At 45.7% G+C, this 27,480-nt stretch overlaps 1 protein-coding gene and 1 non-coding gene across 3 annotated transcripts in view; both read left to right on the plus strand.

Moving 5' to 3' along the window:
* slc4a8 (solute carrier family 4 member 8) overlaps positions 1-26,166 on the plus strand; it is a 58,964-nt gene extending 32,798 nt beyond the window's left edge. The window contains exons 3-24 of one of the 2 annotated variants that reach the window (XM_029693880.1): positions 1,208-1,363; positions 2,909-3,044; positions 3,137-3,297; positions 4,235-4,432; positions 5,142-5,230; positions 6,247-6,404; positions 8,545-8,632; positions 8,842-8,988; positions 9,250-9,350; positions 9,646-9,820; positions 17,906-18,039; positions 18,138-18,383; positions 18,580-18,685; positions 19,555-19,716; positions 19,927-20,040; positions 20,162-20,323; positions 20,578-20,898; positions 21,016-21,189; positions 21,421-21,555; positions 23,591-23,691; positions 25,175-25,280; positions 25,863-26,166. In XM_029693880.1, the coding sequence (XP_029549740.1) occupies positions 1,208-1,363; positions 2,909-3,044; positions 3,137-3,297; positions 4,235-4,432; positions 5,142-5,230; positions 6,247-6,404; positions 8,545-8,632; positions 8,842-8,988; positions 9,250-9,350; positions 9,646-9,820; positions 17,906-18,039; positions 18,138-18,383; positions 18,580-18,685; positions 19,555-19,716; positions 19,927-20,040; positions 20,162-20,323; positions 20,578-20,898; positions 21,016-21,189; positions 21,421-21,555; positions 23,591-23,691; positions 25,175-25,280; positions 25,863-25,868 (3,176 nt within the window). In that variant the 3' untranslated portion in view covers positions 25,869-26,166. Of the gene's footprint in view, positions 1-1,207; positions 1,364-2,908; positions 3,045-3,136; positions 3,298-4,234; positions 4,433-5,141; positions 5,231-6,246; positions 6,405-8,544; positions 8,633-8,841; positions 8,989-9,249; positions 9,351-9,645; positions 9,821-17,905; positions 18,040-18,137; positions 18,384-18,579; positions 18,686-19,554; positions 19,717-19,926; positions 20,041-20,161; positions 20,324-20,577; positions 20,899-21,015; positions 21,190-21,420; positions 21,556-23,587; positions 23,692-25,174; positions 25,281-25,862 lie in introns of both variants that reach the window. The other variant, XM_029693879.1, reaches the window with a different exon arrangement.
* LOC115151233 (U4 spliceosomal RNA) lies at positions 19,138-19,278 on the plus strand. Its single transcript, XR_003867250.1, has one exon. It is a non-coding gene; the product is annotated as a U4 spliceosomal RNA (small nuclear RNA).
* Positions 26,167-27,480: the final 1,314 nt, after the last annotated feature.

Consider the following 27,480-nt stretch of genomic DNA (forward strand, 5'->3'; position numbering starts at 1 on the left):
GGATGCACAAACACAGGCACACACACTTACACACACACGCATGCACAAACACAGGCACACACACATACACACACACGCATGCACACACACACATACACACACACACGCATGCACAAACACAGGCACACAAACATACACACACACGCATGCACACACACACATACACACACACGCATGCACAAACACAGGCACACACACACATACACACACACGCATGCACAAACACAGGCACACACACGTACACACACACACATGCACAAACACACACACACGCATGCACAAACACAGGCACACACACATACACACACACACACACACGCATGCACAAACACAGGCACACACACATACACACACACACATGCACAAACACAGGCACACACACACATACACACACACGCATGCACAAACACAGGCACACACACATACACACACACACGCATGCACAAACACAGGCACACATACACACACACGCATGCACAAACACAGGCACACACACATACACACACGCATGCACACACACACACATACACACACATAAACACACACGGATGCACAAACACAGGCACACACACTTACACACACACGCATGCACAAACACAGGCACACACACATACACACACACGCATGCACACACACACATACACACACACACGCATGCACAAACACAGGCACACAAACATACACACACACGCATGCACACACACACATACACACACATACACACACACGCATGCACAAACACAGGCACACACACATACACACACACGCATGCACAAACACAGGCACACACACACATACACACAGCCTCCAACATGTGGCTGCCAAAAGGCTGTTGTGTCATGCATTATTCATGATTCCCTAACAGATGAGATTGGGCAGATTCAACAAATTCAACAGCTGCTTGATTCCTGACTGCTGTGAGCCTTTAGAACGTTAACTCTTAGTTACTTCATCCTGCCCTTAGCTTTTTTACCTGTCCCATTGTGCTGGATAAGCTAAATCAAGCTTACCTAAAGTATTTATAGAAAACGATGTAGGACCCATGTTGAATATGCACCATTGCACCAAGCTAAATCATAAAACATTTGTTCACTCTCTCTCTTTCTCTGAGTTTTTATAGTGCTGATGTGAGGGCTATTAAATCTGTCTCTCTCCCTCTCTCTGCTCCACCTCTTCTCCTCTCTGTACCACCTCCCTCTCTCTCCAGGCCACAGGACTCTGTTTTTGGGGGTGAGCATGCCCATGGGTAGACAGAGCCACCGCCACCACCGCCCCCACGGCTCACGCCACCGCAAGAAGGACAGGAGGGCAGGGAACGCTACGCAGCAGGACGAGGAGGCAGAGGGGGCCTCAGCCTCTCATGGTGACATACACACACAAACTTGTTTTCTATCCTCGAGGAGACCTAAAATTGATTTGCAATCAAAATCTAATTTTCCCTAATCTTAATCATAACCCTTAACCCATAACCCAAATCCTAAACCTAACCCCTAACCCTAATTGTAACCCTAATTGTAACCCTAACCCTAAACCTAACCCCTAAGCTTAAAATAACATTTGTTCTCATGGGGACGTGGGGGAGAATTTTCCTTTTTTTATTATCCTTGAGGAGACTTTGGGGGATTTTAGGTCCCCACAAGGATAGAAGAACAAGACCACACACACAATGTACACTTGTAATAAAGTCTGTGTGTAGCTGGTGTGGAGGAGTCAGGCGCAGGACAGCAGATATGAGTAAAAAATGTATTTACTCAAAATACAAACAAATACAACGCAATAATGCGAGCCCACAATAACGGACCGTATTACATACAAACAATTACTCACAAACAAACATGGGGGAACAGAGGGTTAAATAATGAACAAGTAATTGGGGAATTGAAACTAGGTGTGTAAGACAAAGACAAAACAAATGGAAAATGAAAAGTGGATCGGCGATGGCTAGAAGGCCGGTGACGTCGACCGCCGAACGCCGCTCGAACAAGGAGAGGGACCGACTTCGGTGGAAGTCGTGACAACACTGTACATGTGCAGCAATTTGACTATGTTCAATCCAAACAGCGTCATGTGGAATTTCAATGAAATCCTATATGAATGTTTCTGTGTCCATGAATGAACATGGACACTAACTGTACATCATGTCCAAGGTTGCTGGCTGCTGGTCCATATGGGGGAGATTTCTCTGCAGTTCTATCCCTGAGGTTGTTTTATTGGAAGCCATTGACATGTGTAGGCTAACCTACATGTCTATATTTCCTCTCTGTTAGAGAGAGGATGGTAAACAAATCAAGTCAATACTGCAGCACAGGCCAGGCCAGGCAGCTAGGCCAGTGGTGTTAATCCATGTCACCTTCACAGGGCTGTGGACACACTGCTAATGCAACCTGCCTCAGCACCCCAGGCTAATATTGATAAGCATGCTGATTAGGCAGCCCAGAGCAGGAACTGGCATACATAAAACACACAAACACACACACACACTATTGTGTCAGTGTGTGTGTGGGGGGGGGGGGGGGGGTCCATCTGCAATATGGTCTGAAATACTGTAATATCTTTGAGGTCAACAAGATTTCAGTCAATAATCCCTCCATCAACACAGGCAGGAAACAATTGTAAATATCTAAACAGTCCATCTCCTATCATTATTTACTCTGCTTCTCTTCCCAACCCACACATCCTATCCTACTACCTCTGCTCCCTCCATTATTTCTTCTCTCTCTATCCTTCCATCATTCTCCCTTTTCCATCTCTATCCTTCCTTTTCTCTCCTCTTCATCGCTCCTCTGTTCATCTCTCTTCACCTTCCCTGCCCTGTATCCCTCTCATGTCCCTCTTAATATCTCTCCCCTCATCATCTCTCTCTATCCATCCTTCTCTCTCTCCTCTTCATCTCTCTCACTCCATGTAGACACTCCGTCCCAGCGTGTCCAGTTCATTCTGGGGACAGAGGAGGATTCTGAACATGTGGCCCACGAGCTCTTCACTGAGCTGGACGAGATCTGTGTCAAAGAGGGCAAGGACGCAGAGTGGAAAGAAACTGCCAGGTCAGGGAGGGACATAGGAGTGTGTGAATGCGTGAGGCTTGTGAGAATCCCTACATTGCTTTAACCGCTAAACATCTCTCTCATCCCTGTAGGTGGTTGAAGTTTGAGGAGGACGTGGAGGATGGAGGAGAGAGGTGGAGTAAGCCCTATGTGGCTACGCTGTCCCTCCACAGCCTGTTTGAGCTGCGTAGCTGCCTCATCAACGGCAGTGTGCTGCTGGACATGCAGGCCAACACCATCGAGGAGATCGCAGGTTAGTCAGACCAACACACAGACAGGGAAGAGCCTGTGGTCCAGTGGTAATGCTCCTGGCTCCAGACACATGTATGACTCCCCACCAGAGACGGGTTCAATCCCCATATCTACAAATATCTTCAATCAATCAATATTTTGAACAGGAATCAAAAGTCCAGTTCAAGAATAGGTAATTTCACATTCCTGCAGTTTCACACACAAAACACCACCTCAACAGCTGCTACTAACAGACCAATTACAAATTCCCCAAAGAAAATATGACATATGTACAGTATTAGCTTCACATTGACAAGGCAATTGTCACCATATTGCTAGACTAGTGCCCCCCCTAAATATATAAAGTCATTACAGTCAAATGAGAGATGATGATGAGAACTTGCATGCACTGTGATGCTAGAGCAGTGAACTGTGTCTATCTCACACTGGCCTGACATTTCACCAGGGTGACCGGTACACAGACAGGCTGAATAGGTGGCTCCCTCGCTCTTCTCCATGTGACACCTGTCAGCTGCACCTGTCACCTGTCTGTCTAGATGATGTAAGAGCATTGTGTCTAACAGCATACAGAGACTGTCCTCTAGTCTTTTCATGCATGACATTACAGAGTGTGCTGAGAGAGAGGTGGGGTCCTAGTCTAGACATAACAATGAATATGCAGCCATATTGGTGTGCTCAGAAAGAGAGAGACAGACTATATGGGGGACTGCTGATATTCTCTGCAATAACACCAGTCAGTACAGAAGCACACTTTAGCGCTGAGCGATTAGTGCTTTTTGAGGTCGGTTCAGTTTCGGTTCGATTATGACAAAATAATCACGGTTTTCAGTTTCATTTTCCTGCTCATTAAAAAAAAGTCCTCCCTCATCTTAAATGGCACCGACCACCACTGGTAGTTACAGAATCTAGGATTGTTTTTGTGGTGTGTCCTGGTGCAGATATGGTGTTGGACCAGCAAGAGGCGTCCCATGAGCTGGACGACAGTGTGAGGCTGAAGGTAAGGGAGGCCTTGCTGAAGAGACACCACCACCAGAACGAGAAGAAGAGGTCAGGCCATCACCAGCTCATCCCTGACATGGTGCGCTCATTTGCCGATGCCGGACGCAAGCACTCTGAACCCCACATGGACAAGAGCGGTGGGTACCAGGAGAGAAGGGTGGGTGGAAGGACAGAGAGAAGTGTGGGAGGAAGGGCAGAGAGAAGGGAAGGGGAGGATAGAAAGCAGGTTGACATTTATTGTCATGAATTTTGCCCTGGGGGCAGAGCTGATTTCCGTTAAATGGGCCAGCTGCTAAGTCAAAATTGGCTATATCGTAAAAATTCATGAAAATACAAATGTGCTTTTTTGTCCTAATTTAAGGTTAGGGTTAGACATTAGGGCTAGCAGTGTGGTTACGGTTAGGGTCATGTAAAAAATCTGATTGTATTAATTGTCTGTGCCAGTCAGTGACCACTCTGCAGAGCTACTTCCATTACATGAGTCATTCCAATAAATGCCAACCTGCTGATGGAAAGGGGGAGAAGGAGGGAAAACGTGATTGGGAGGGAAAAGTGAGAGAGGAAGTGAGGGAGGGAGTCAACAGGTGGGTGACAGATAGAAAGAGAGTGGGGAGAGAGAGAGAGAGAGAGAGAGAGAGAGATAGAGAGTGGGATGTAGTAACTAATCAGACAGCCTTCCGTTAGTTGTCTGCCAGGAATCAATCAAATTGTTCCCAAAGAGAAAATGTCTGATATATTAGCTGAACAATGATTAGTTTCACTCTCTTGGCAGTTGACCAGAAGTACAGAGGAAAATGTACCAACAGCACCTCACACACACTCCTCCACACCCCTCTGATCCCTCAGGTCCAACTGTCTCCCCCCAGCCTCTCCCCACCAACATAGAGGTAAAAAACGGAGCCAACCACGACAACAGCCAAGTGGACCTTAGCAAGGTGCGTGTGTGTGTTTGGTACCGCGGTGAAGTGACTCATTGCTGTCTGGATCAGAGAGCTGTGAAGATCACACCAGACACAGACACACAGGAGAGATATAGGGAGAGAGAAGTAGAGAGAGAGAGAGAGAGAGAGAGAGAGAGAGAGAGAGAGAGAGAGAGAGAGAGAGAGAGAGAGAGAGAGAGAGAGAGAGAGAGAGAGAGAGAGAGAGAGAGAGAGAGAGAGAGAGAGAGAGAGAGAGAGAGAGAGAGAGAGAGAGAGGAGAGAGAGAGAGAGAGAGAGAGAGAGAGAGAGAGAGAGAGAGAGGAGAGAGAGAGAGAGAGAGAGAGAGAGAGAGAGAGAGAAGAGAGATAGAGAGAGGAGAGAGAGAGAGAGAGAGAGGAGAGGAGAGAGAGAGAGAGACCAGTATAATATAATCAATGTACAGTATTACACAGACCTCAGCACACAGACATCCCCTGCCTTGCTGACTGGGTGATAGATACTGTGTGGCTGCTATGCACCATCCTGCTGGAATCAGTCACTGGTGTCAGTCAGGGAACATCTGGGCCACACAGCGCCCTCCAGGGAGGAGCAGGGGTACTACACATTGTCTTACTATTTCTGAGCCACATCCTTTATCATATATAACATTATTCAGATTTAAGGATGCAATACTCTATAGTGGTTTAATCTCCTTGTCTCCTTTCCTTCACCTGCTCTGATACGCAACATCAGACTGGTGAAAGCATATTCCTCATTCTGTATCCACTATGTGTTCTCAGATCAGTACAGATGAAGACGAGGAGAAGAAGTCACTTTAGACTAAGGACTAGAAACCCAAGAAACCCAAGGCCTGAACTCATATAGTAATACTGTAAATAGAAACACAAGCATAGTATAGATAAATAGACAAGTGTGATACTGCAGCAATGTAGCCTACTGTGGCAGTACTTATTACTATATTAATGTTTTTTTGTCTATAGGTCAGGGATTTAGTTGAAGCATTCAAAAACCTCCTTCCTCTCCTCTCCCAGGTGGACATGCACTTCATGAAGAAGATTCCTACAGGAGCCGAGGCCTCTAACGTCCTGGTGGGAGAGCTGGACTTCCTGGAGAGACCTGTGGTGGCCTTCGTACGCCTCTCCCCTGCCGTACTGCTCACTGGTCTCACTGAGGTCCCCATACCCACCAGGTGTGTGTGTGTGTGTGTGTGTGTGTGTGTGTGTGTGTGTGTGTGTGTGTGTGTGTGTGTGTGTGTGTGTGTGTGTGTGTGTGTGTGTGTGTGTGTGTGTGTGTGTGTCTGTCCTGCTCACTGGCCTCACTGAGGTCCCCATACCCACCAGGTGTGTGTGTGTGTGTGTGTGTGTGTGTGTGTGTGTGTGTGTGTGTGTGTGTGTGTGTGTGTGTGTGTGTGTGTGTGTGTGTGTGTGTGTGTGTCTGTCCTGCTCACTGGCCTCACTGAGGTCCCCATACCCACCAGGTGTGTGTGTGTGTGTGTGTGTGTGTGTGTGTGTGTGTGTGTGTGTGTGTGTGTGTGTGTGTGTGTGTGTGTGTGTGTGTGTCTGTCTGTCCTGCTCACTGGCCTCACTGAGATCCCCATACCCACCAGGTAGTCTACTGTGTTTGGTGTGTGTGTGTGTGTCTGTCTGTCCTGCTCATTGGCCTCACTGAGGTCCCCATACCCACCAGGTAGTCTACTGTGTTTGGTGTGTGTGTGTGTGTGTCTGTCTGTCCTGCTCACTGGCTTCACTGAGGTCCCCATACCCACCAGGTAGTCTACTGTGTTTGGTGTGTGTGTGTGTGTGTCTGTCTGTCCTGCTCACTGGCCTCACTGAGGTCCCCATACCCACCAGGTAGTCTACTGTGTTTGGTGTGTGTGTGTCTGTCTGTCTGTCCTGCTCACTGGCTTCACTGAGGTCCCCATACCCACCAGGTAGTCTACTGTGTTTGGTGTGTGTGTGTGTGTCTGTCTGTCCTGCTCACTGGCCTCACTGAGATCCCCATACCCACCAGGTAGTCTACTGTGTTTGGTGTGTGTGTGTGTGTGTGTGTGTGTCTGTCTGTCCTGCTCACTGGCTTCACTGAGGTCCCCATACCCACCAGGTAGTCTACTGTGTTTGGTGTGTGTGTGTCTGTCTGTCCTGCTCACTGGCTTCACTGAGGTCCCCATACCCACCAGGTAGTCTACTGTGTTTGGTGTGTGTGTGTGTGTGTCTGTCTGTCCTGCTCACTGGCCTCACTGAGGTCCCCATACCCACCAGGTAGTCTACTGTGTTTGGTGTGTGTGTGTCTGTCTGTCTGTCCTGCTCACTGGCTTCACTGAGGTCCCCATACCCACCAGGTAGTCTACTGTGTTTGGTGTGTGTGTGTCTGTCTGTCTGTCCTGCTCACTGGCTTCACTGAGGTCCCCATACCCACCAGGTAGTCTACTGTGTTTGGTGTGTGTGTGTGTGTGTCTGTCTGTCCTGCTCACTGGCTTCACTGAGGTCCCCATACCCACCAGGTAGTCTACTGTGTTTGGTGTGTGTGTGTGTGTCTGTCTGTCCTGCTCACTGGCTTCACTGAGGTCCCCATACCCACCAGGTAGTCTACTGTGTTTGGTGTGTGTGTGTGTGTCTGTCTGTCCTGCTCACTGGCTTCACTGAGGTCCCCATACCCACCAGGTAGTCTACTGTGTTTGGTGTGTGTGTGTGTGTGTGTGTCTGTCTGTCCTGCTCACTGGCTTCACTGAGGTCCCCATACCCACCAGGTAGTCTACTGTGTTTGGTGTGTGTGTGTCTGTCTGTCTGTCCTGCTCACTGGCTTCACTGAGGTCCCCATACCCACCAGGTAGTCTACTGTGTTTGGTGTGTGTGTGTCTGTCTGTCTGTCCTGCTCACTGGCTTCACTGAGGTCCCCATACCCACCAGGTAGTCTACTGTGTTTGGTGTGTGTGTGTCTGTCTGTCTGTCCTGCTCACTGGCTTCACTGAGGTCCCCATACCCACCAGGTAGTCTACTGTGTTTGGTGTGTGTGTGTGTGTGTCTGTCTGTCCTGCTCACTGGCTTCACTGAGGTCCCCATACCCACCAGGTAGTGTTGGTCCTATTCTATGATTCTAATGCATTCATATGATAATGTTAGTAAGAGGGGACACACCCCAGAATGATGATTGGCTAAAAGCAGTTGGTGACTGAGGTGTGTAGAATCTTCAGTAAATGAACAGAAAATGACAGACGATATTCTGGTCAGATAGGACAGCCACCCAATGCTTCCATAGCATAGTAGCGTTGCGTATGATAGCATAGCAGTATCCAGTGGTATCCAGTATTGTTAACCCAGTCACTGTTGCAGGTTCATGTTCATCCTCCTGGGCCCAGACGGAAAGGCTCAGCAGTACCACGAGATTGGCCGCTCCATGGCAACCATCATGACTGACGAGGTAAAGTTCAACAAAAGTCTACATTCTTCCTCTTTAACACTAAACATTCAGGGGGTAAATGGCAACTCTTGGCAACTCTAGATAGAGTTACAGAATGTGCCAGTTTGTGTGCCAGATCTTTGTCCTTTGTTCTGTGTCAGATCTCAGTTGGCACAGACAATTCATTACCTCCTATCTTTATCAGATCTCTCTCTCTCTGTCTCTGTCAGATTTTCCATGATGTGGCATACAAAGCTAAGGACCGCAGTGACCTGCTGGCGGGTATAGATGAGTTCCTGGATCAGGTAACTGTTCTGCCCCCCGGGGAGTGGGACCCTTCCATCCGCATCGAGCCCCCCAAGAGTGTCCCCTCTCAGGTAATGTTACTGTGGTAATGTGACTGTGGAAATGTGGCTGTGGTAATGTGACTGTCCCTTTGGCTATATCTTATTGTATGGTTTAAGTGATCCATTAAACAATGATCCATTAAACAATCCATTAAACAGACATGAGCACCAGTATGCTTCATTTGTAATGGTTTGTGGCAAGGCTTTTTGTGATTGGGGTTCAAATTGTGCTGTTTTTCCTGATTGGCTGCTGTTGCTCATTGGGAGTTGTTTGATTGGTTGTGTGTGCAGGAGAAGCGGAAAATTCCGGGGATGCCCAACGGTACGACCTGCCCTGTGGAAGAGGAGTTTCACGCAGAACATCATGGTCCTGAGCTCCAGAGAACAGGAAGGTATGTTACTCTGAACAACAAAAGGGTTTGGAGTAAGGCTTAGGTTTCTGCTGCTGGGGAGCTCAATCAATGCATAAGAACAAGGATCTTGCCCACAGTATTGCTATTTCTAAATAAAAGTGAATTTATTGTCTAAATGGAGACAAACAAGCAATATTTTTGTTCTTGTGACTTTGACTGAGTTACTTTTGTATTTAACTTTTTATTTTGCCTAATTGAGCTTTGAACTCCATAAGGTGATGTATTGATATTGGTACTGCTCTCCTCCCACTCCTCCTCCCCCTCTCCTGTGTAGATTGTTTGGGGGTCTGATCCTGGACATTAAGCGGAAGGCTCCGTTCTATCTGAGTGACTACAAAGATGGGTTGAGTCTTCAGTGTGTTGCCTCCTTCCTCTTCCTCTACTGCGCCTGCATGTCCCCAGTCATCACCTTCGGAGGCCTGCTGGGGGAGGCTACGGAAGGACGCATTGTAAGAACACACACATACAAATGTGACCGACCACCTCGATTTGGTCTTGTGTTGCAAAATTTGAAATTGTGTTTTTTACATTGGATAAAAGTAGAGACTCTCAGCTACAAAATGGTATATCATACACTGCAGTTGAGGAACAATGGGAAAGTAATTCTGCCTTGAAAGTTGATAAACTTGTAACCCCACTTTTGAGAAAATGGCCCTTGAATATTTGGTAAACCTACTGTAGAGCTCTTCTTTATCTACACCTATTCAGCATCGTTCACACCCTCGTAAGCCTTAGCCCCACCCATCTCTTAAAGGATTCACATGTGAGGCTATGTGCTAAACAGAGTGAGTACGGTAATGTAGTAAACAAACAGAGATTTCAAGACAAAAAAAATTGAAAATAGTAGCCTACAATAAGGAAAAACGCCAGGTAGAAATATACTTTATCTAGTCCTTTGCCTATATTCTAATCTGACTTTGGTGCAGGTCATGTTGTTTTTCACATTACCGTCTCTGGTAAACACACACTATAAATCTAAGGTTATTTGTCACATGCACAGGACACAGAAAGTGTAAACGGTACAGTGAAATGGTTACTTGCATATTTGCATAGTAGCAATATCAAAAATAGAAAGTGTCTAGATAAAAATATTTTATAAATATTTTATAATTATTATATGATGCTTACCCCGACACACTTGTCTAAAATGATGGCTCATGTGAAAGAAATGTAATCCGTAACCACCCCCAGGCACACCTGGCTAACATGATGGGTCATGTAATCATCTGGCTAAGTGGAGTCTTTTGTTTAGACATGTAGCTAGCTAGCTAAACAATGAACCATAATCCCAACCAACACAGTACAAATGGTTTGTCATAGCTAGCCACCATGCATGAAATTCTGTAGTATGAATCTGCAGGTAGCTAAAGCTAACCAACTAGGTTCAATGTTATAACTAGGCCATAGGCTCTAACTAGCAATGCAAATGGCTTTCTGAGATACAAATAATATTACTACACAGATCATACATGTAACGTTAGCTAGCGTGCCAGCAAGCTAACGGTAGCTAGCTAACAGGATGTTTTAACTTGCAATAAAAAAGTGACTTTCTGACAAAATTAGAAACGTATAATATCTGAAAATGTAGCTAGACTCAAACCCGTATACATGGAGGAACTCTTCACGACAGACTGGAACCACTTTAACTAGGTAAGTTGTCCTCCTATGTCGTTTCAGTTTTGTTTGTGGCTACAGCTTGTTTGGCCCATTGTGTCAAGTCACTCCATTTCATACTGACAATTTGCAAAAAGTAGTTCATCACAAATTTTTCCCACTGATCTTTGTCGATAACGTCTGCTATATTTAGGGCAGCAGTTCTCCATGGCTAACGTTATATCTTTAAAAAAGAGCTGTGGTAGCAAGGATTATATACACATACTGAGGAGCTCATGTTATAGATAGAAGCATGCTACATGACCAATTAAAACTCATCTCTCGGCATGTCCAGCCCATCCATTATCTCAGCCAATCATGGCTAGCAGGAAGGGTCCTGTCTTTTTCCGTGGTTAAACCAACTAGGCTCGTAATTTAACAATTGTATTCGTATTTACAGATGGTATACAAATTTGTTACAAAAAAGTGATGTTCAAATGCCTATCCTGTGAAGTAGTGACATGCTACATACGCCTAGCTTCCTGAAGCGGGTCACAAATATGTTCACAGACACTCACAGACTCCTGCACTAGTGGTGCACGGGTCAGCTGTTTGTTCGCCCGCACCTGCCCACAATTGCTAATAACCCATCCGCAAATGTGCAACTATATGTGATAAAGTGAAAATCTGAGGCCCACACCCAACCCTAACCCGCTAATATAGAAAATGCACTGTAGGCTACAGTCAGAATCGGAGGGACGTTTGTTGTTATTATTTAGATACAGTCCTTTTTTTCTTTTTTTTTGTTACGTTACAGCCTTATTCTAAAATATTTTTTTCCCCTCATCAATCTACACACAATATCCCATAATGACAAAGCAAAAACAGGTTTTTAGAAATGTTTGCAAATGTATTAAAGTAAATACACTGAAATATAACATTTACATAAGTATTCAGACCCTTTTAGTCAGTACTTTGTTGAAGCACCTTTGGCAGCGATTAATGCCTCGTCTTCTTGGGTATGACGCTACAAGCTTGGCACACCTGTATTTGGGAGTTTCTCCCAATCTTCTCTGCAGATCCTCTCAAGCTCTGTCAGGTTGGATGGGAGTTGCACAGCTATTTTCAGGTCTCTCCAGAGATGTTCGATCGAGTTCAAGTTCGGTCTCTGGCTGGGCCACTCAAGGACATTCAGAGACTTGTCCCGAAGCCACTCCTGCATTGTCTTGGCTGTGTGTTTAGGGTCGTTGTCTTCACCCCAGTCTGAGGTCCTGGGCGCTCTGGAGCAAGTTTTCATCAAGGATCTCTCTGTCCTTTGCTCCATTCATCTTTCCCTCAATGCTTACTAGTCTCCCAGTCCCTGTCGCTGAAAAACATCCCCATGGCACGATGCTGCCACCACCATGCTTCCTTGTAGGGATGGTGCCATGTTTCCCCCAGACGTGATGCTTGGCATTCAGACTAAAGAGTTCAATCTCGATTTTATCAGATCAGAGAATCTTGTTTCTCATAGTCTGAGAGTCCTTTAGGTGCCGTTTGCCAAACTCGAAGCGGGCTGTCATGTGCCTTTTACTGAGGAGTGGCTTCCGTCTGGCCACTCTACACCAAAGGCCTGATTGGTGGAGTGTTGCAGAGATGGTTATCCTTCTGGAAGGTTCTCCCATCTCCACAGAGGAACTCTGGAGCTCTGTCAGAGTGACCATCGGATTCTTGGTCACCTCCCTGACCAAGGCCCTTCTCCACCACAGGTAGACTCCAATCAAGTTGTAGAAACATCTCAAGGATGGATGATCAATGGAAACAGGATTCACCTGCGCTCAATTTCAAGTCTCATAGCTGTAACAACCGTCGTTGGGAAAGGAGGACCAAGGCGCAGCGGGAATGTTTATTGATAAAAACAAGTAAAGTATCCACTGGAAAACCAAAAAACAATACTCACAACGGCAACAGTGTGGCAGGCTAAAACAAACAACTACCCACAACCCCAAAGAAAAACACACACTCCTATATAGGACTCCCAATCAAAGGCAACTCAACACACCTGCCTTCAATTGGGAGTCCCAATCACCAACAACCATTCACACACACAAAACCCCCCTGCCACATCCTGACCAAAACTAACACAATTACGCCCTCTGCTGGTCAGGACGTAACAGTACTCCCCCCCCCCCCTCAAGGTGCAGACCCCGGAATGCACCTAAAAAAAAGAAAACACAAACAACATCCCCAATACCTCAACAAAACCAATAAACAATAACCCCTACACAATAAGGGAGGGAAGGGAGGGTGGCTGCCGTCACCGACGGCACTGTGCTACACCCTCCCTCCCCAACCCACCTCTCCTGGAGGTGGCTCAGGTGCAGGACGTGGACCTCGCTCCATCTTCGGCGTCGTCCACTTCGGTGGCGCCGATAGCTGCGCCGGGCAGACGGGCCACTCGGGCTGACCCTGGCAGACGGACCACTCTGGCTGGGCCGGAAGACACGCGGGCCACTCTGGCTGGGTCGGAAGACAGGCGGGCCACTCGGGCTGGGCCGGAGGACAGGCGGGCCACTCGGGCCACTCGGACTGGGCCGGAGGACAGGCGGGCCACTCGGGCTTGGCCGGAGGACAGGCGGGCCACTCGGGCCACTCGGACTGGGCCGGAGGACAGGCGGGCCACTCGGGCTGGGCCGGAGGACAGGCGGGCCACTCGGGCTGGGCCGGAGGACAGGCGGCCCACTCGGGCTGGGCCGGAGGACAGGCGGGCCACTCGGGCTGGGCCAGAGGACAGGCAGGGCACCCTGGCAGATCCGGGCAGGCGGGCACCTCTGGCAGATCCGGGCAGTCGGGCCACTCTGGCAGACCCGGGCAGTCGGGCCACTCTGGCAGACCCGGGCAGTCGGGCCACTCTGGCAGACCCGGGCAGTCGGGCCACTCTGGCAGACCCGGGCAGTCGGGCCACTCTGGCAGACCCGGGCAGTCGGGCCACTCTGGCATCTCCGGGCAGTCGGGCCACTCTGGCATCTCCTGACTGGCAGGCAGCTCTGGCGACTCCTGACTGGCAGGCAGCTCTGGCGACTCCTGACTGGCAGGCAGCTCTGGCGACTCCTGACTGGCGAGGCTGGGCTGACACACTAGACGCCTGATGCGTGGGGCTGGTACTGGACGTGCCAGCCTGGAGACACGTACCTCCATGCTTGTGCGTATAGCGGGAAACACCGGACCTTCGAGGCGCACTGGCGGTCTTGAGCGCAGGGTTGGCATCACCCCTTCCGGCTCGATGCTCACCTCACCCTGGCACATGCGGGGCGCTGGTACAGGGCGGACTGGCCTGTGCGTCCGTATAGGCGAGATGGTGCATACCTCAGCGTAACATGGCGCCCTCCACCTCATACGCACCTCCCTGTAATCATGGGTAGCTGGCTTACGGCTCTTCCTTGGCCTGGCCAAGCTACCCGTGTGCCCCCCCCAAAAAAAATCTTGGGGGTGCCTCTTGGGTTTCCTACTCAACCGTGTTCCAGCATAACGTTCCCGTTGGTTCCTCTGTCCAGCTGCCTCCACTCTCCTGAGTGCCTCCACCTGTTCCCATGGGAGGCGATCCCTTCCGGACAGGATTTCCTCCCAGGTGTAGCATCCCTTGCCGTCCAGGACGTCCTCCCATTCATCCACCCTGTTCTCCTGTGGCTTCCTCCTCGTCCGCTGCTTGGTCCTTTGGTGGTGGGTAGTTCTGTAACAACCGTCATTGGGATAGGAGGACCAAGGCGCAGCGGGAATGTGGATACTCATGTTTGTTGATAAAAACAAGTAAAGTATCCACTGGAAAACCAAAAAACAATACTCACAACGGCAACAGTGTGGCAGGCTAAAACAAACACAGTGCACACAAACAACTACCCACAACCCCAAAGAAAAACACACACTCCTATATAGGACTCCCAATCAAAGGCAACTCAACACACCTGCCTTCAATTGGGAGTCCCAATCACCAACAACCATTCACACACACAAAACCCCCCTGCCACATCCTGACCAAAACTAACACAATTACGCTCTCTGCTGGTCAGGACGTGACAATAGCAAAGGGTCTAAATACTTATTTAAATAAGGTATTTTTGTTTTTTATTTGTAATAATTTATCAAATTCTAAAATCCTGTTTTCACTTTGTCATTATGAGGTATTGTGTGTAGATTGATGAGGAAAAATAATAATTGTATCCATTTTAAAATAAGGATGTAACGTAACAAAATGTGGATAAAGTCAAGGGGTTTGAATACATTCTGAATGCACTGTAAGTTGCATGGACTTACTCTTTGTGCAATAATAGTGTTTTCCATGATTTTGTTATGACTATAATCTCTGTACCACACACGTATAAATATCTGTAAGGTCCCTAAGTCGAGCAGTGAATTTCAAACACAGATTCAACCACAAAGCCCAGGGAGTTTTTCCAATTCCTCGCAAAGAAGGGAACCTATTGGTAGATATTTACAAATGAAAAAAGCAGACGTTGAATATCCCTTTGAGCACGGTGAAGTTATTAATTACACTTTGGATGGGGTATCAATACACCAGTCAATAAAAAGATACAGACGTCCTTCCTAACTCACTTGCCAGAGAGGAAGGAAACCACTCAGGGATTTCACCATGAGGCCAATGGTGATTTTAAAACAGTTACAGAGTTAAATGGCTGTGATTGGAGAAAAATGAGAATGGATCAACAACATAGTAGTTACTCCTCAATACTAACCTAAATTACAGAATGAAAAGTGCAAAGTCTGTATAGAACGCAAATATTCCAAAACATGCATCCTGTTTGCAACAAGGTACAAAAGTAAAACTGCAAAAAAATGTATCAAAGAAATTAACTTTATGTCCTGAATACAAAGTGTTATGTTTTGTGCAAATCCAACACGACACATCACTGAGTACCACTGTTCATATTTTCAATCATGGTGGTGGCTGCATCATGTTATGGGAATGCTTGTCACTAGAGAGTTTAGAGAGTAGGGAGACTAGAGAGTTTTATTTTGGATAAAAAGAAACGGACTAGAGCTAAGCACAGGCAAAATCATAGAGGAAAACCTGGTTCTGTCTGCTTTCCAACAGACACTGGGAGACAAATACACCTTTCAGCAGGACAATAACCTAAAACATAAGGCCAAATATACATTATACTGTAGTTGCTTACCAAGACGCCATTGAATATTCCTGAGTGGCCTAGTTACAGTTTTGACTAAAATTGCCTTGAAAATCTATGGCAAGACTTGAAAGTGGCTGTCTAGCAATGATCAACAGCCAACTAGACAGAGGTTGACAGAGGTTGAGTTTTAAAAATAATTATTAGCAAATATTGTACAATCCAGGTGTGCAAAGCTCTTAGAGACTTACACAGAAAGACTCACAGCTGTAATTGTTATCAATGGTGATTCTATTGACTCAGGGATGTAAATACTTATGTAATTTACATATTTCATTTTCAATAAACTTGCAAACATTTCCATCAAAAAAATGTACTTGGTCATTATGGGGTGTTGTGTGTAGATTTGTGAAGAACAAAAAGAGAAAAAAAATATTAGTTTAATTTCGGACATTTTGGTAGGCTATTTGTTAGTCAACTTGTCTATAATTAAATATATGCAGCTTCTCTTCTGTCATTAGATGTTTCCCTCGAAGACTAAATAAACCCTTGCTCACCAGAATAATGTCATAAATTGAAAGAATGAAAGTTTTCTCTGTCATCTCTGTTTCTTTCGCAGAGCGAAGATGTTCAGGGACCAGGGAGAAAATACAATAACTTAACAAACAAAAAAACGGGAAAGATTTTCTGTGCAAAATTTCAAAATGACAGTTTGACTGGTTGCAAGGAAATTGAAAGCTGTGAAAACGACCCAACATATTTCTTCTGATGAGATTTCAGTTGGGCTTGGATGAATATTTTATGTGGTTGAAGTACTATCAGCTTTTATGATGCTGATAAAGATAGCACCTCTACAGATGGTATCTAACTGAGCATTCATATTCTCTCAAGATGCTGAAAGAAATAAATCATATTTCTCCACTCCTGCTCCCAGATTAAAAATGTAGCCTACATTTGTTGTATAATTTCACAGCAAGAAATGCTTAATTCTACAGGAGTTATTATTAAGGCAATGTGAGAGGTTATAGACCTACAGTCAGTGTCCAGATTTCAGTTTCCATTTAACCCATCTGAACAGTAGGCTACAGTTCCCTTGACGTGTCATAGGCCTATTTGAAGTCCCCGTCATGTGACTGTCAAATTTGTATAGCGCCTCACAATCATCAAACATAACATAGCCAGCGCTGCTATCATCCTCTTTTACCACTTCACTAAATCTTTCCCAAACATTTATTTTATGGCCCTTCTCTTTATTTTCAACTCTCTATTTCACAGCTTTTCTCTTATTGAATTAAACTCTGATATTGTACTTTTTGCCTCTGTGGATTGACATTAACTTTTTCTACCTGTTACCAAAAGCATTTGGCGATTGGCATGTAGCTATTTGACTATCGTACAGTTAGGCCCGAAATGCACTAATACCAGATAGCCTAAAATAATGAAAGAAAAGCCTCAATGTTTCCTATATAAATTGTACAAGAAGATATATATTCACTCAGCTGCCCTTCAACCACACAATATTGAATGACTCTAAACCCATGCATCACTATCACACACACACTCATGTACAGTCAGATCAAATCAAAATCAAATACATATGCATGCACGCACACACATACACACACCAACACTCTCACCCTTTTGTCTTGCTTACGTGTGTGTGTGTGTGTGTGTGTTTATGTGTGTGTGTGTGTGTGTGTGTGTGTGTGTGTGTGTGTGTGTGTGTGTGTGTGTGTGTGTGTGTGTGTGTGTGTGTGTGTGTGTGTGTGTGTGTGTGTGTGTGTTTATGTGTGTGTGTGTTTATGTGTGTGTGTATCTCAGAGTGCCATTGAGTCTCTGCTGGGAGCATCCATGACAGGAGTGGCCTACTCTCTGTTTGCTGGTCAGCCTCTCACCATCCTGGGTAGCACAGGCCCTGTCCTCGTCTTTGAGAAGATCCTCTTCAAGTTCTGCAAGTCAGTACATTCTCTTCATTATATTAATGTATTATTATGTACTATAATTAGGGCCTGACTGTTAATATTTCCTCTGACTGTCTCCCTCCCTCTCTCAGGGACTATGACCTGTCCTACCTGTCTCTGAGGACCTGTATCGGCCTGTGGACGGCCTTCCTGTGTCTCGTCCTGGTGGCCACAGATGCCAGCTCCCTGGTCTGCTACATCACCCGCTTCACAGAAGAAGCCTTTGCTTCCCTTATCTGCATCATCTTCATTTACGAGGCTCTGGAGAAGCTCATCCATCTGGGGGAACACTACCCCATCAACACCCACAGCGACCTGGACAAGCTCACACTGGCATAGTGAGGACAATACACCTTCCTGTTTCTACCTTTTTCTGTTTCTGTCTTTATTTATCTGTTTCTTACTTTATTTCCATTTTCTCATTTTGTGTCATTTAGTCCCTTTGAATTATTTCTACTATGTGTGTGAGAGTATGCTTAAGAGTATGTTTTCCGTGGCTTAAGTTAATTCAATTGAGTATATCTCTCTCTGTAGCTGTCGGTGTGCAGAGCCTGATAACCCCAGTAATACAACCCTGGAGCTATGGAGTCAGAAAAACATCACTGCTTCTGCTGTGCCTTGGGCCAACCTTACTGTCAAGGTAACTCAGCTGACACACTCAGCTGACACACTCAGTCCTCCGAAACACTCAGTCCTCCGAAACACGACCCTGCCAAGCCGCACTGCTCTCTTAACCTGGAAGCCAGCTGCACCAATGTGTCAGAGGAACACTGTACAGCTGGCAATTGTGCGCCGCCTCATGGGTCTCCCGGTAACAGCCGGCTGCGACACAGCTTGGTATCGAACCCGGGTCTGTAGTGACTCCTCAAGCACTGTGATGCAGTGCCTTAGACCGCTGCGCCACTTGGGAGGCCCTCTATTTGATCATTGTATCACTAGCCCACCTTACGAGGAAATACTTGTAAACAAGCATACACCAAAGTGTTAAGTAGGGGGCTGTCTGCTAGACATACCAATGCAACAAACAACAAATACCGTTTGGGGAGATGCTGTGTGAGATACTGCACACATTTTGAGCGGCTGTCTTTAGGTATCCTTTCGCAAAGGAAATATCGTAGCCTATGAGGTCCATCCGAGGCGTGATGATTGCTGGTTGAAAACTTAACCCAATACCCCGCCGGGATGACTTAAAATATAGTCAGCCCTGGCAATTTTTTTTTAGTTTAGTAAGAGACTACTATACATGTCAAAGAAGATAGTGCCAGGTCAAATCGGGGCTATATCCCACTCATGTTGCTGTTTAGCTATTCTGATGTTTCTGCCACCAGGTGCAGATCATATTTAGATTCAGTAGAAGCAGAGAAAAAGTGTCAGTAGTGTATGCTATGTCAGAAGTTGTCCAGGGGAGACTACAATCAGCAATGGTGGGTCTGGGACGTGAACCCAAAACAGTTGCAGTGCTGTCTGAGCTATTCTTCTATATTGTTTTGTGTGTTTGTTAATCTTCAGGAGTGCATAGGTCTGCAGGGTCACTTTGTGGGTACAGCTTGTGGACACCATGGCCCCTACACCCCTGACGTACTCTTCTGGTCGGCCATCCTCTTCTTCGCCACTGTCTTCATGTCAGCATTCCTCAAAGAGTGTAAGACCAGCCGCTATTTCCCCACCAGGGTAAGACATTACAACACTGTGTAAATGTATGAAGCTCAATCTGAAATAGATTCCAATGCAATGGTTGTGGCATTGGTGTTTGGAAGGGAAGAGGCTACGGTGTTAATTGTTCTATATGCTGATTAATCTAGACCTATGTTTTTTTGCCTGAGTTTTGGTAGACAATTTTGTATTGTTCCATCATCGAAGATTCCTTCCTGCTTTGTTCAGGTGCGGTCCATGATCAGTGACTTTGCGGTCTTTATCACCATTGTATTTATGGTCATGCTTGACTTCCTGATTGGAATCCCCTCGCAGAAGCTGCAGGTGCCCAGCAACTTTAAGGTAGGATGAAAAGATCACTGTTTTATATGTGATAGGTGGTTTATAAACTATCGAGCCGATCCATTCCGTACCCTGCTATCTCAGATATTTTATTTTTGTCTCTGTGTGTTCTACTAACTAGCCCACCCGAGATGACCGCGGTTGGTTGATCAACCCAATAGGTCGAAACCCGTGGTGGACGGTCCTGGCTGCCTCTATCCCTGCTCTGCTCTGCACCATCCTCATCTTCATGGACCAACAGATCACCGCTGTCATCATCAACCGCAAGGAGCATAAACTACTGGTGAGAGGAAGACAAGTCTGTATTTATTGGTCCCAAATATTATTTTACTAAGGACTGGGATGCCGTCACACTGTTGGAGGTATGGCAATGCAAGACTACACTGTGGCCATTGCCCAATAGTTAGTCAGAACGAACTTGTTCTTAATGCAGCTTTGTTCTGAGGGCACAATACAGAATTTGAGTTCAGCCTTTGTTGGTCGATCTGTATGATTTTTCATGCGTTATTTTCCCTTCATGTATTTACCCCCTTACAGAAGGGCTGTGGCTATCACCTGGACCTTCTGATGGTGGGGGTGATGCTGGCTGTGTGCTCCATTATGGGCCTGCCCTGGTTCGTGGCAGCCACCGTGCTCTCCATCTCCCACGTCAACAGCCTGAAACTGGAGTCAGAGAGCTCGGCCCCCGGGGAACAGCCCCGCTTCCTGGGCATCAGAGAGCAGAGGCTCACAGGCCTGGTCATCTTCCTACTGATGGGCCTCTCTGTCTTCATGACTGGGGCTCTGCAGTTCATTCCCATGCCTGTCCTGTATGGAGTATTTCTCTACATGGGAGCCTCGTCTTTGAGGGGGATACAGGTAATGTCTTACAAAGCATGCACTTCTACAGGAGCAACACATACACACAAACACACATTTGTTGCCATTATAAGTCACTCTCATACAATTCCAATGTTATCTTCTTTCCTCTCTCAGTTTTTTGACCGTCTAAAGTTGTTTGGTATGCCAGCCAAGCACCAGCCAGACTTCATCTACCTGAGACACGTTCCCCTGAGGAAGGTGCACCTGTTCACCATCACCCAGCTCACCTGCCTGGCCCTGCTCTGGATCATTAAAACCTCCAAGGCTGCCATTGTCTTCCCCATGATGGTAACAATTACACTATGGCACAGAGCATAGCACTACTGTGGTATTGCTTCTTCTAAACCTATTTATCCCGGTTGGTCCCATTGAGCAAGAATGGTATTAGCTTTGGGAATCTCTGTGTAAATGGCTGAAAGTATTTTGTTGTATCATTGTATTGAATGTCATACTTGTGAAATATCACATCTGGCAATATGTGTGTATGTATGTGTGTGCGTGTGTGTGTGTGTTGTGTAGGTTCTGGCTCTAGTGTTCATCCGTAAGTTGTTGGACCTTTGCTTCACTAAGAGGGAGCTGAGTTACCTGGACGACATAATGCCTGAGAGCAAGAAGAAACAACTGCATGACGCCTCCAAGAATGTTGACATTGAGGTACTCCATCTATTTACAGTATGATTACAGTATGCTTTGATCCTATAGCATTCAACACAACTGGTTTTGGAACATGGAGGTCAACTTTGCTTTGTCACCACTAGAGGCAGTGTTGTATGGGGTATGGTGTATTATTTGACTAAAGGCTGAAATACACTACACAATTTTTGCCGGGTGTACGGGCTCTATCCATCGGAGAACCTCTCCCATTTAACGATTTAGGCAAGTTAAATTATTGTGAAATAGTACATACACCTCGCGGAGCATCCGATTAGACAATCAGGCCAGAATTTGCATATATTTGCTAGGCATGGAGGAAGATGCTGTGTGCTTTTATCTGCATTGCTGTCAGGGGTGTAGTGCAGCCAGTATGCAGTGGAGCAACGCTCCTCCACTTCTCAGAATGGTGCTTGTTTAATAAAGTTTAGACTAAAGTTGAATCAATATGTCTTACGATCTCTTAATGATTCATTAGTGTTTTACATAACAAACCATAGTATAACGTTACGCTCTACTGCCAAGTAATTAGGCTACTTGTGACATTTTATTATGATTGTGCTGAATAGTCGCATTTATTTTCTCATGCGGCCAGAACTCAACAATGCACGTCACTAGGCTTAATATGCTTTGATTGAAACAAAATACAAGTGGAAGTATAGCTTCTTGAACTCCCTCTGCTCTAAAATGTGATTAAACAGTAGTTAGGTTGCTAAGCCTACATCATTCAAGAAGAAGAAGAAGATCGAAACGCATATTACCCTGAAACTGATTGGGATCAAATGGTTGACATGCAGCATGGACATTTCACCCGTAAAAGGTGAAGAATTATCATTCACGATTGACAGTGATGATGGCCTAAAATGTATAATAAGGTAGGCTTAATGAGGTGTTTTAGGATTTTAAAACTAGAAACATTTCTCTGAGACACTTTGTGTAGGCATTTTGGATGATGCATTGTAGGCTATGTATATTCAAAAATGATATTCTACAACAGGCTACATTTCAGAACCAAATTTAATTGAGAAATGATGACGTAATAAATAAAAAAATAGCACTATATCACTGATTGTTATGTGCCAAAAAAGCTAAGACAAAAGCAAGAATGAAGTGAATTTTGGCATGCAACTGGGTACGGAAAAGAGGACAATATGGAGTGTTGATTTTGCAGAAAGAGCTTGGGGTAAGAACACATTTAAATGTGACTTGTAACATAGCCCAGCTAGCTTGTGTGTGTGTGTGTGTGTGTGTGTGTGTGTGTGTGTGTGTGTGTGTGTGTGTGTGCGTGTGTGTGTGTGTGTGTGTGTGTGTGTGTGTGTGTGTGTGTGTGTGTGTGTGTGTGTGTGTGTGTGTGTGTGTGTGTGTGATGAACTTGCGAGATAGGTAAAGAGAACCTTTATAGTTCTGAGTAGCTGATTGACTAACAGTGGGACATGCCTTGCATCTGCTCTGAGCATTGTTCACACTCGGCCGATTTGAGGCTGAATATATTCAACATTTGAAATTATCGTGATGCCAAGTGCCCAGGAGCCTGTGACAGCAATCAACCACAAATCAGGTATGTGTTTACACTTTACGGGCTGTGGCCGTACGTTTTACTCCAGGTTTGCTCCGGTTTCTCGGCAGCCCGTAGATCGGGTTAAAAACATGTTGTGTCCGCCAACCGTAACACTCTTTCTGCTACAGATGTAGGATCTTAATTTGATCACCCTGTTGCAGGTAAACTTTCCTGCAATACAGGAAATGTTTTACTTGTAGTGTATTTGCTGTTTAAAATGGCTTCTGACGTTTGTAATTTCCACTTAGAAAATGTTCCCTTACGAAAAATGGATCAACCTCTAATTAATGTTCATAAATTATAATTCGCATAATAATTCACATTTCCTGTTGCTGCAGGATTAATTTCCTGCTGTAGCAAACTGTCTCTAATTAAGATCCCACATCTGTACCTGACATGCACATATCATGCGTATGTGTGTGTGTGTGTGTGTGTGTGTGTGTGTGTGTGTGTGTGTGTGTATGTGTGTGTGTGCAGCAGGATGAGGAGATTCTGGGTACAGCAGTAGAGGATAAGACCTCAGTCCATATCCCCATGGAGAGCAGCAAGCTCCTGCATTTCCCCAAAACACACGACCCCAGGTAACATAGACACACACTTATGAAGAGACACATACACACACTTACCTACGCACACTTACCTACACACACACACACACACACACACACACACACACACACACACACACACACACACACACACACACACACACACACACACACACACACACACACACACACACACACACTTACATATGAACACGTACACCCTTATGAAGACACACACTTACCTACGAACACACACATACGTGATGGTCGAGATAGCTTAGGCAGTCGCTACTGGGTGCTAGATCTGCACTATCATCTAGGATTGATGTGCATTCCCGATAATAAATCAAATCTAATTTTATTTGTCATATGCTTCGTAAACAACAGGTGCAGACTAACAGTGAAATGCTTACTTCCCAACAATGCTGAGAGAAAAAAGAGAAATAGTAGTGTATTTGGTTAACTATTTAGCAGTCTTATGGCTTTGGGGTAGAAGCAGTTCAGGGTCCTGTTGGTTCCAGACTTGGTGCATCGGTACCGTTTGCCGTGCGGTAGCAGAGAGAACAGTCAATGACTTGGAAGGGCTGGAGTCTTTGACAATTTTTTGGGCCTTCCTCTGACACCGCCTGGTATAGAGGTTCTGGATGGCAGCTGTAGAACTTGGTGCAGCTGTAGATGGTGCAGATGTAGAACCTATTGAGGATTTGAGGGCCCATGCTGAATCTTTTCAGCCTCCTTAGGGGGAAGAGGCGTTGTCGTACCCTTTTCATGACTTTGTTGATGTGTGTGGACCATGATGTGGACACTGAGGAACTTGAAGCTCTCGACCTGCTCCACAACAGCCCTGTTGATGTGGATGGGGACGTGCTCAGCCCTCTGTTTTCTGTAGTCCACGTTCAGCTCCTTTGTCTTGCTGATGTTGAGGGAGAGGTTGATGTCCTGGCACCACACAGCCAGGTCTCTAACCTCCCTCTGGGCTGTCTCATCATTGCAGGTGATCTGGTTTACCACCGTCGTGTCATCTGCAAACTTAATGATGGTGTTGGAGTCCTGCGCAGCCATGTAGTTGTGGGTGAAAAGGGAGTACACTTGTGTGTGTGCAAAGCATAATTTCCCTCTTTAACTGTCCCGTCAACATTTTCGTAATTTCGGATGTTGCACACCCTTGGCTCAACGCGGTTGTTAAGGAGGGAAATGATGCCTTTGCAGCCTGGATGGAGGATGCTTTATGTACTAGCCAGTGCATGGGGGAGTGTATTACTGGGAATGCACATCCATCCTAGTTGATAGTGCAGATCTAACACCCACCATTGGCTGCCTAGGCTATGACATCTAGTGGACAGGTAAGTCTTGATTCATGTCTTTGCTCACTGTCTGTATGTGGTGTCTTTTGATGGTACAGTAGAGGTTTCTTCATTGCACCGCTTGTTGAGTACTAACCCCCTCAGACTCCACCCTCCCCTTCTTCCCACCTCCTCTGACCTCTGACCCGTTGCTTTAACCCCTTCCTCCCCAGGTGTGACCCCTCTGACATTAACATATCTGATGAGATGTCTAAAACCACCGTGTGGAAATCCCTCAACGCCAACCAAAAGGACAGTCGCATGGGGGCTGCTAAGAAGGCAAGGCCCTATCCCTCTCTGCCTCTTTCTTTTTCTACCTTTCTCTCACAGTCACATTTTTATTTTTTACCTTTATTTAACTAGGCAAGTCAGTTAAGAAAAAAAATATTATTTACAATGACAGCCTACTGGGAAACAGTGGGTTAACTGCCTTGTTCAGGGGCAGAATGACAGATTTTTGCCTTGTCAGCTCGGGGATTCAATTCAGCAACCTTTCGGTTACTGGCCCAATGCTCTAACCATTAAGCTACCTGCCGCCCCTGTCTGGTGCAATGCATGTCTCCATTTTGCCCACTGAGATTACTGTCTCTCTGTTTTCTCAACTCTCTCCTCTCCTGCTTGCATTTTATAGAATCAGTTGTTTGAGTTTTTAATATTATGATAGACAAGTGGGAAACTGGATCTCCCTCAAACTGGATTTGCCATGGTATATTATTAACCATGTCTCTCTGCTCTCTACCTTTCTCATTCCTTACTTCCCTCTGTGTGTGTGTGTGTGTGTGTGTGTGTGTGTGTGTGTGTGTGTGTGTGTGTGTGTGTGTGTGTGTGTGTGTGTGTGTGTGTGTGTACTTCTCTCTAAAGGATTGAAATTGAAGATCTGGAATATATAGATCAGTGAGAGAGTGGAACCAGATGACTACAGAGGCTGTGAGCTACACTTCAATAAGCCAGACACATAAGTCATAGAGCATTTCTAATGCCCCCTTGTGTTTTGGCTCACACACATCTTTAACCCAAACACCTCCTCTACAATACTGGGACCCCAAGATTCTCACCAGCCCCCTCCCCCCTGACACCTAACGGCTGCTCTCATACACCCCCAACACACACACATTCCCTCAACCAACCACAACCTTAAACCCCCAACACACACACATTCCCTCAACCAACCACAACCATACACCCACAACACACACACATTCCCTCAACCAACCACAACCATACACCCACAACACACACACATTCCCTCAACCAACCACAACTATACACCCCCAACACACACACATTCCCTCAACCAACCACAACCATACACCCCCAACACACACACACATTCCCTCAACCAACCACAACCACAACCACAGCAACAACAAACCTTCAGAACAGCCTTGCTGTGTCTATGAGGATGCTCCTTCAAACCCAAACCAGGTTATTTTCTAAATCACAGTGGCTCTACTAGTATGTTATCTTTACTTTAAAGAGTTGGTCTTTTTCTTTACTGTACCATAAGTGTGTTTTTTATAACGTGGTGGTCTTGTCAAATAATTTTTTAATTCTAAAGTATATTATTGGATCAATAATGTAGAGATATTTAACTTTGGACATAAAATCTGTGTCTGTTTTTGTGCAACGTACGATATGATAATATTGCTAGAAGAGACCGTACTTCAGTTCAACCAGTGAAATCAATCATTTGATTATGCGCTATAATAATCTGTTACCTTTGTGGATATATCTGTGTTAAATATAACTGTTCAGATTGGAAGCTCCTGTACAGAATGTATGTGATCTTCTGTTTCTGTCCATGTGTTTTACCTCAGTCGACCTCTTTGGAATTGGGAACTCTTGTCAGGCAGTATGGGTAGGACCTTAAGTTTTTCCAGATCACGTGATCTGGGTTGTTCCTGATCAGGTCACATGGTCAGGAACAACACACAACAACACACACACACACACAACACACAACAACACACACACAGCGCCTAAGTATGGGTAACACTGTAAAATGTTAGAAGCCAGAGGGGAGTAGCAGTGGAGCCTAGAGCAGTACAGGACCACACCTAGAAATTACTCACAGAAATGGCCAGAATACACACCTTTTGACTGTGTGTGTGCATTTCTGAGAGAGTTTAATATGTGGGCATCCATAATTCATCGGCAAAACCAAACACGCTGATTATGAGCAATAAATTATCCCAAACGAATGGCCCTGTGCAGAAGATCTACCTACCACTGAATCTACCTACACTAAACACACTTACTGGACCTGACTGTAGAGGTTTCAATGACCTCCACGTTTTGAGGACATTTAATTTCATCGATAAACCTGTCCATTTCTTCTCAAAAGTGCATCATTCCTCCTTCCTCTACTCTCTTCTGTTGATTACTGATCTCAGATCTGTAATTATATAAATGAATGAAGGAAGGATGTATTTGAACAGCACCCTAATCCAGTAAATTGGGACCACATCCCTTACTGTGA

Source organism: Salmo trutta, chromosome 16 (genome assembly GCF_901001165.1).
Source record: "Salmo trutta chromosome 16, fSalTru1.1, whole genome shotgun sequence".
NCBI classification, from domain to species: Eukaryota; Metazoa; Chordata; class Actinopteri; order Salmoniformes; family Salmonidae; genus Salmo; species Salmo trutta.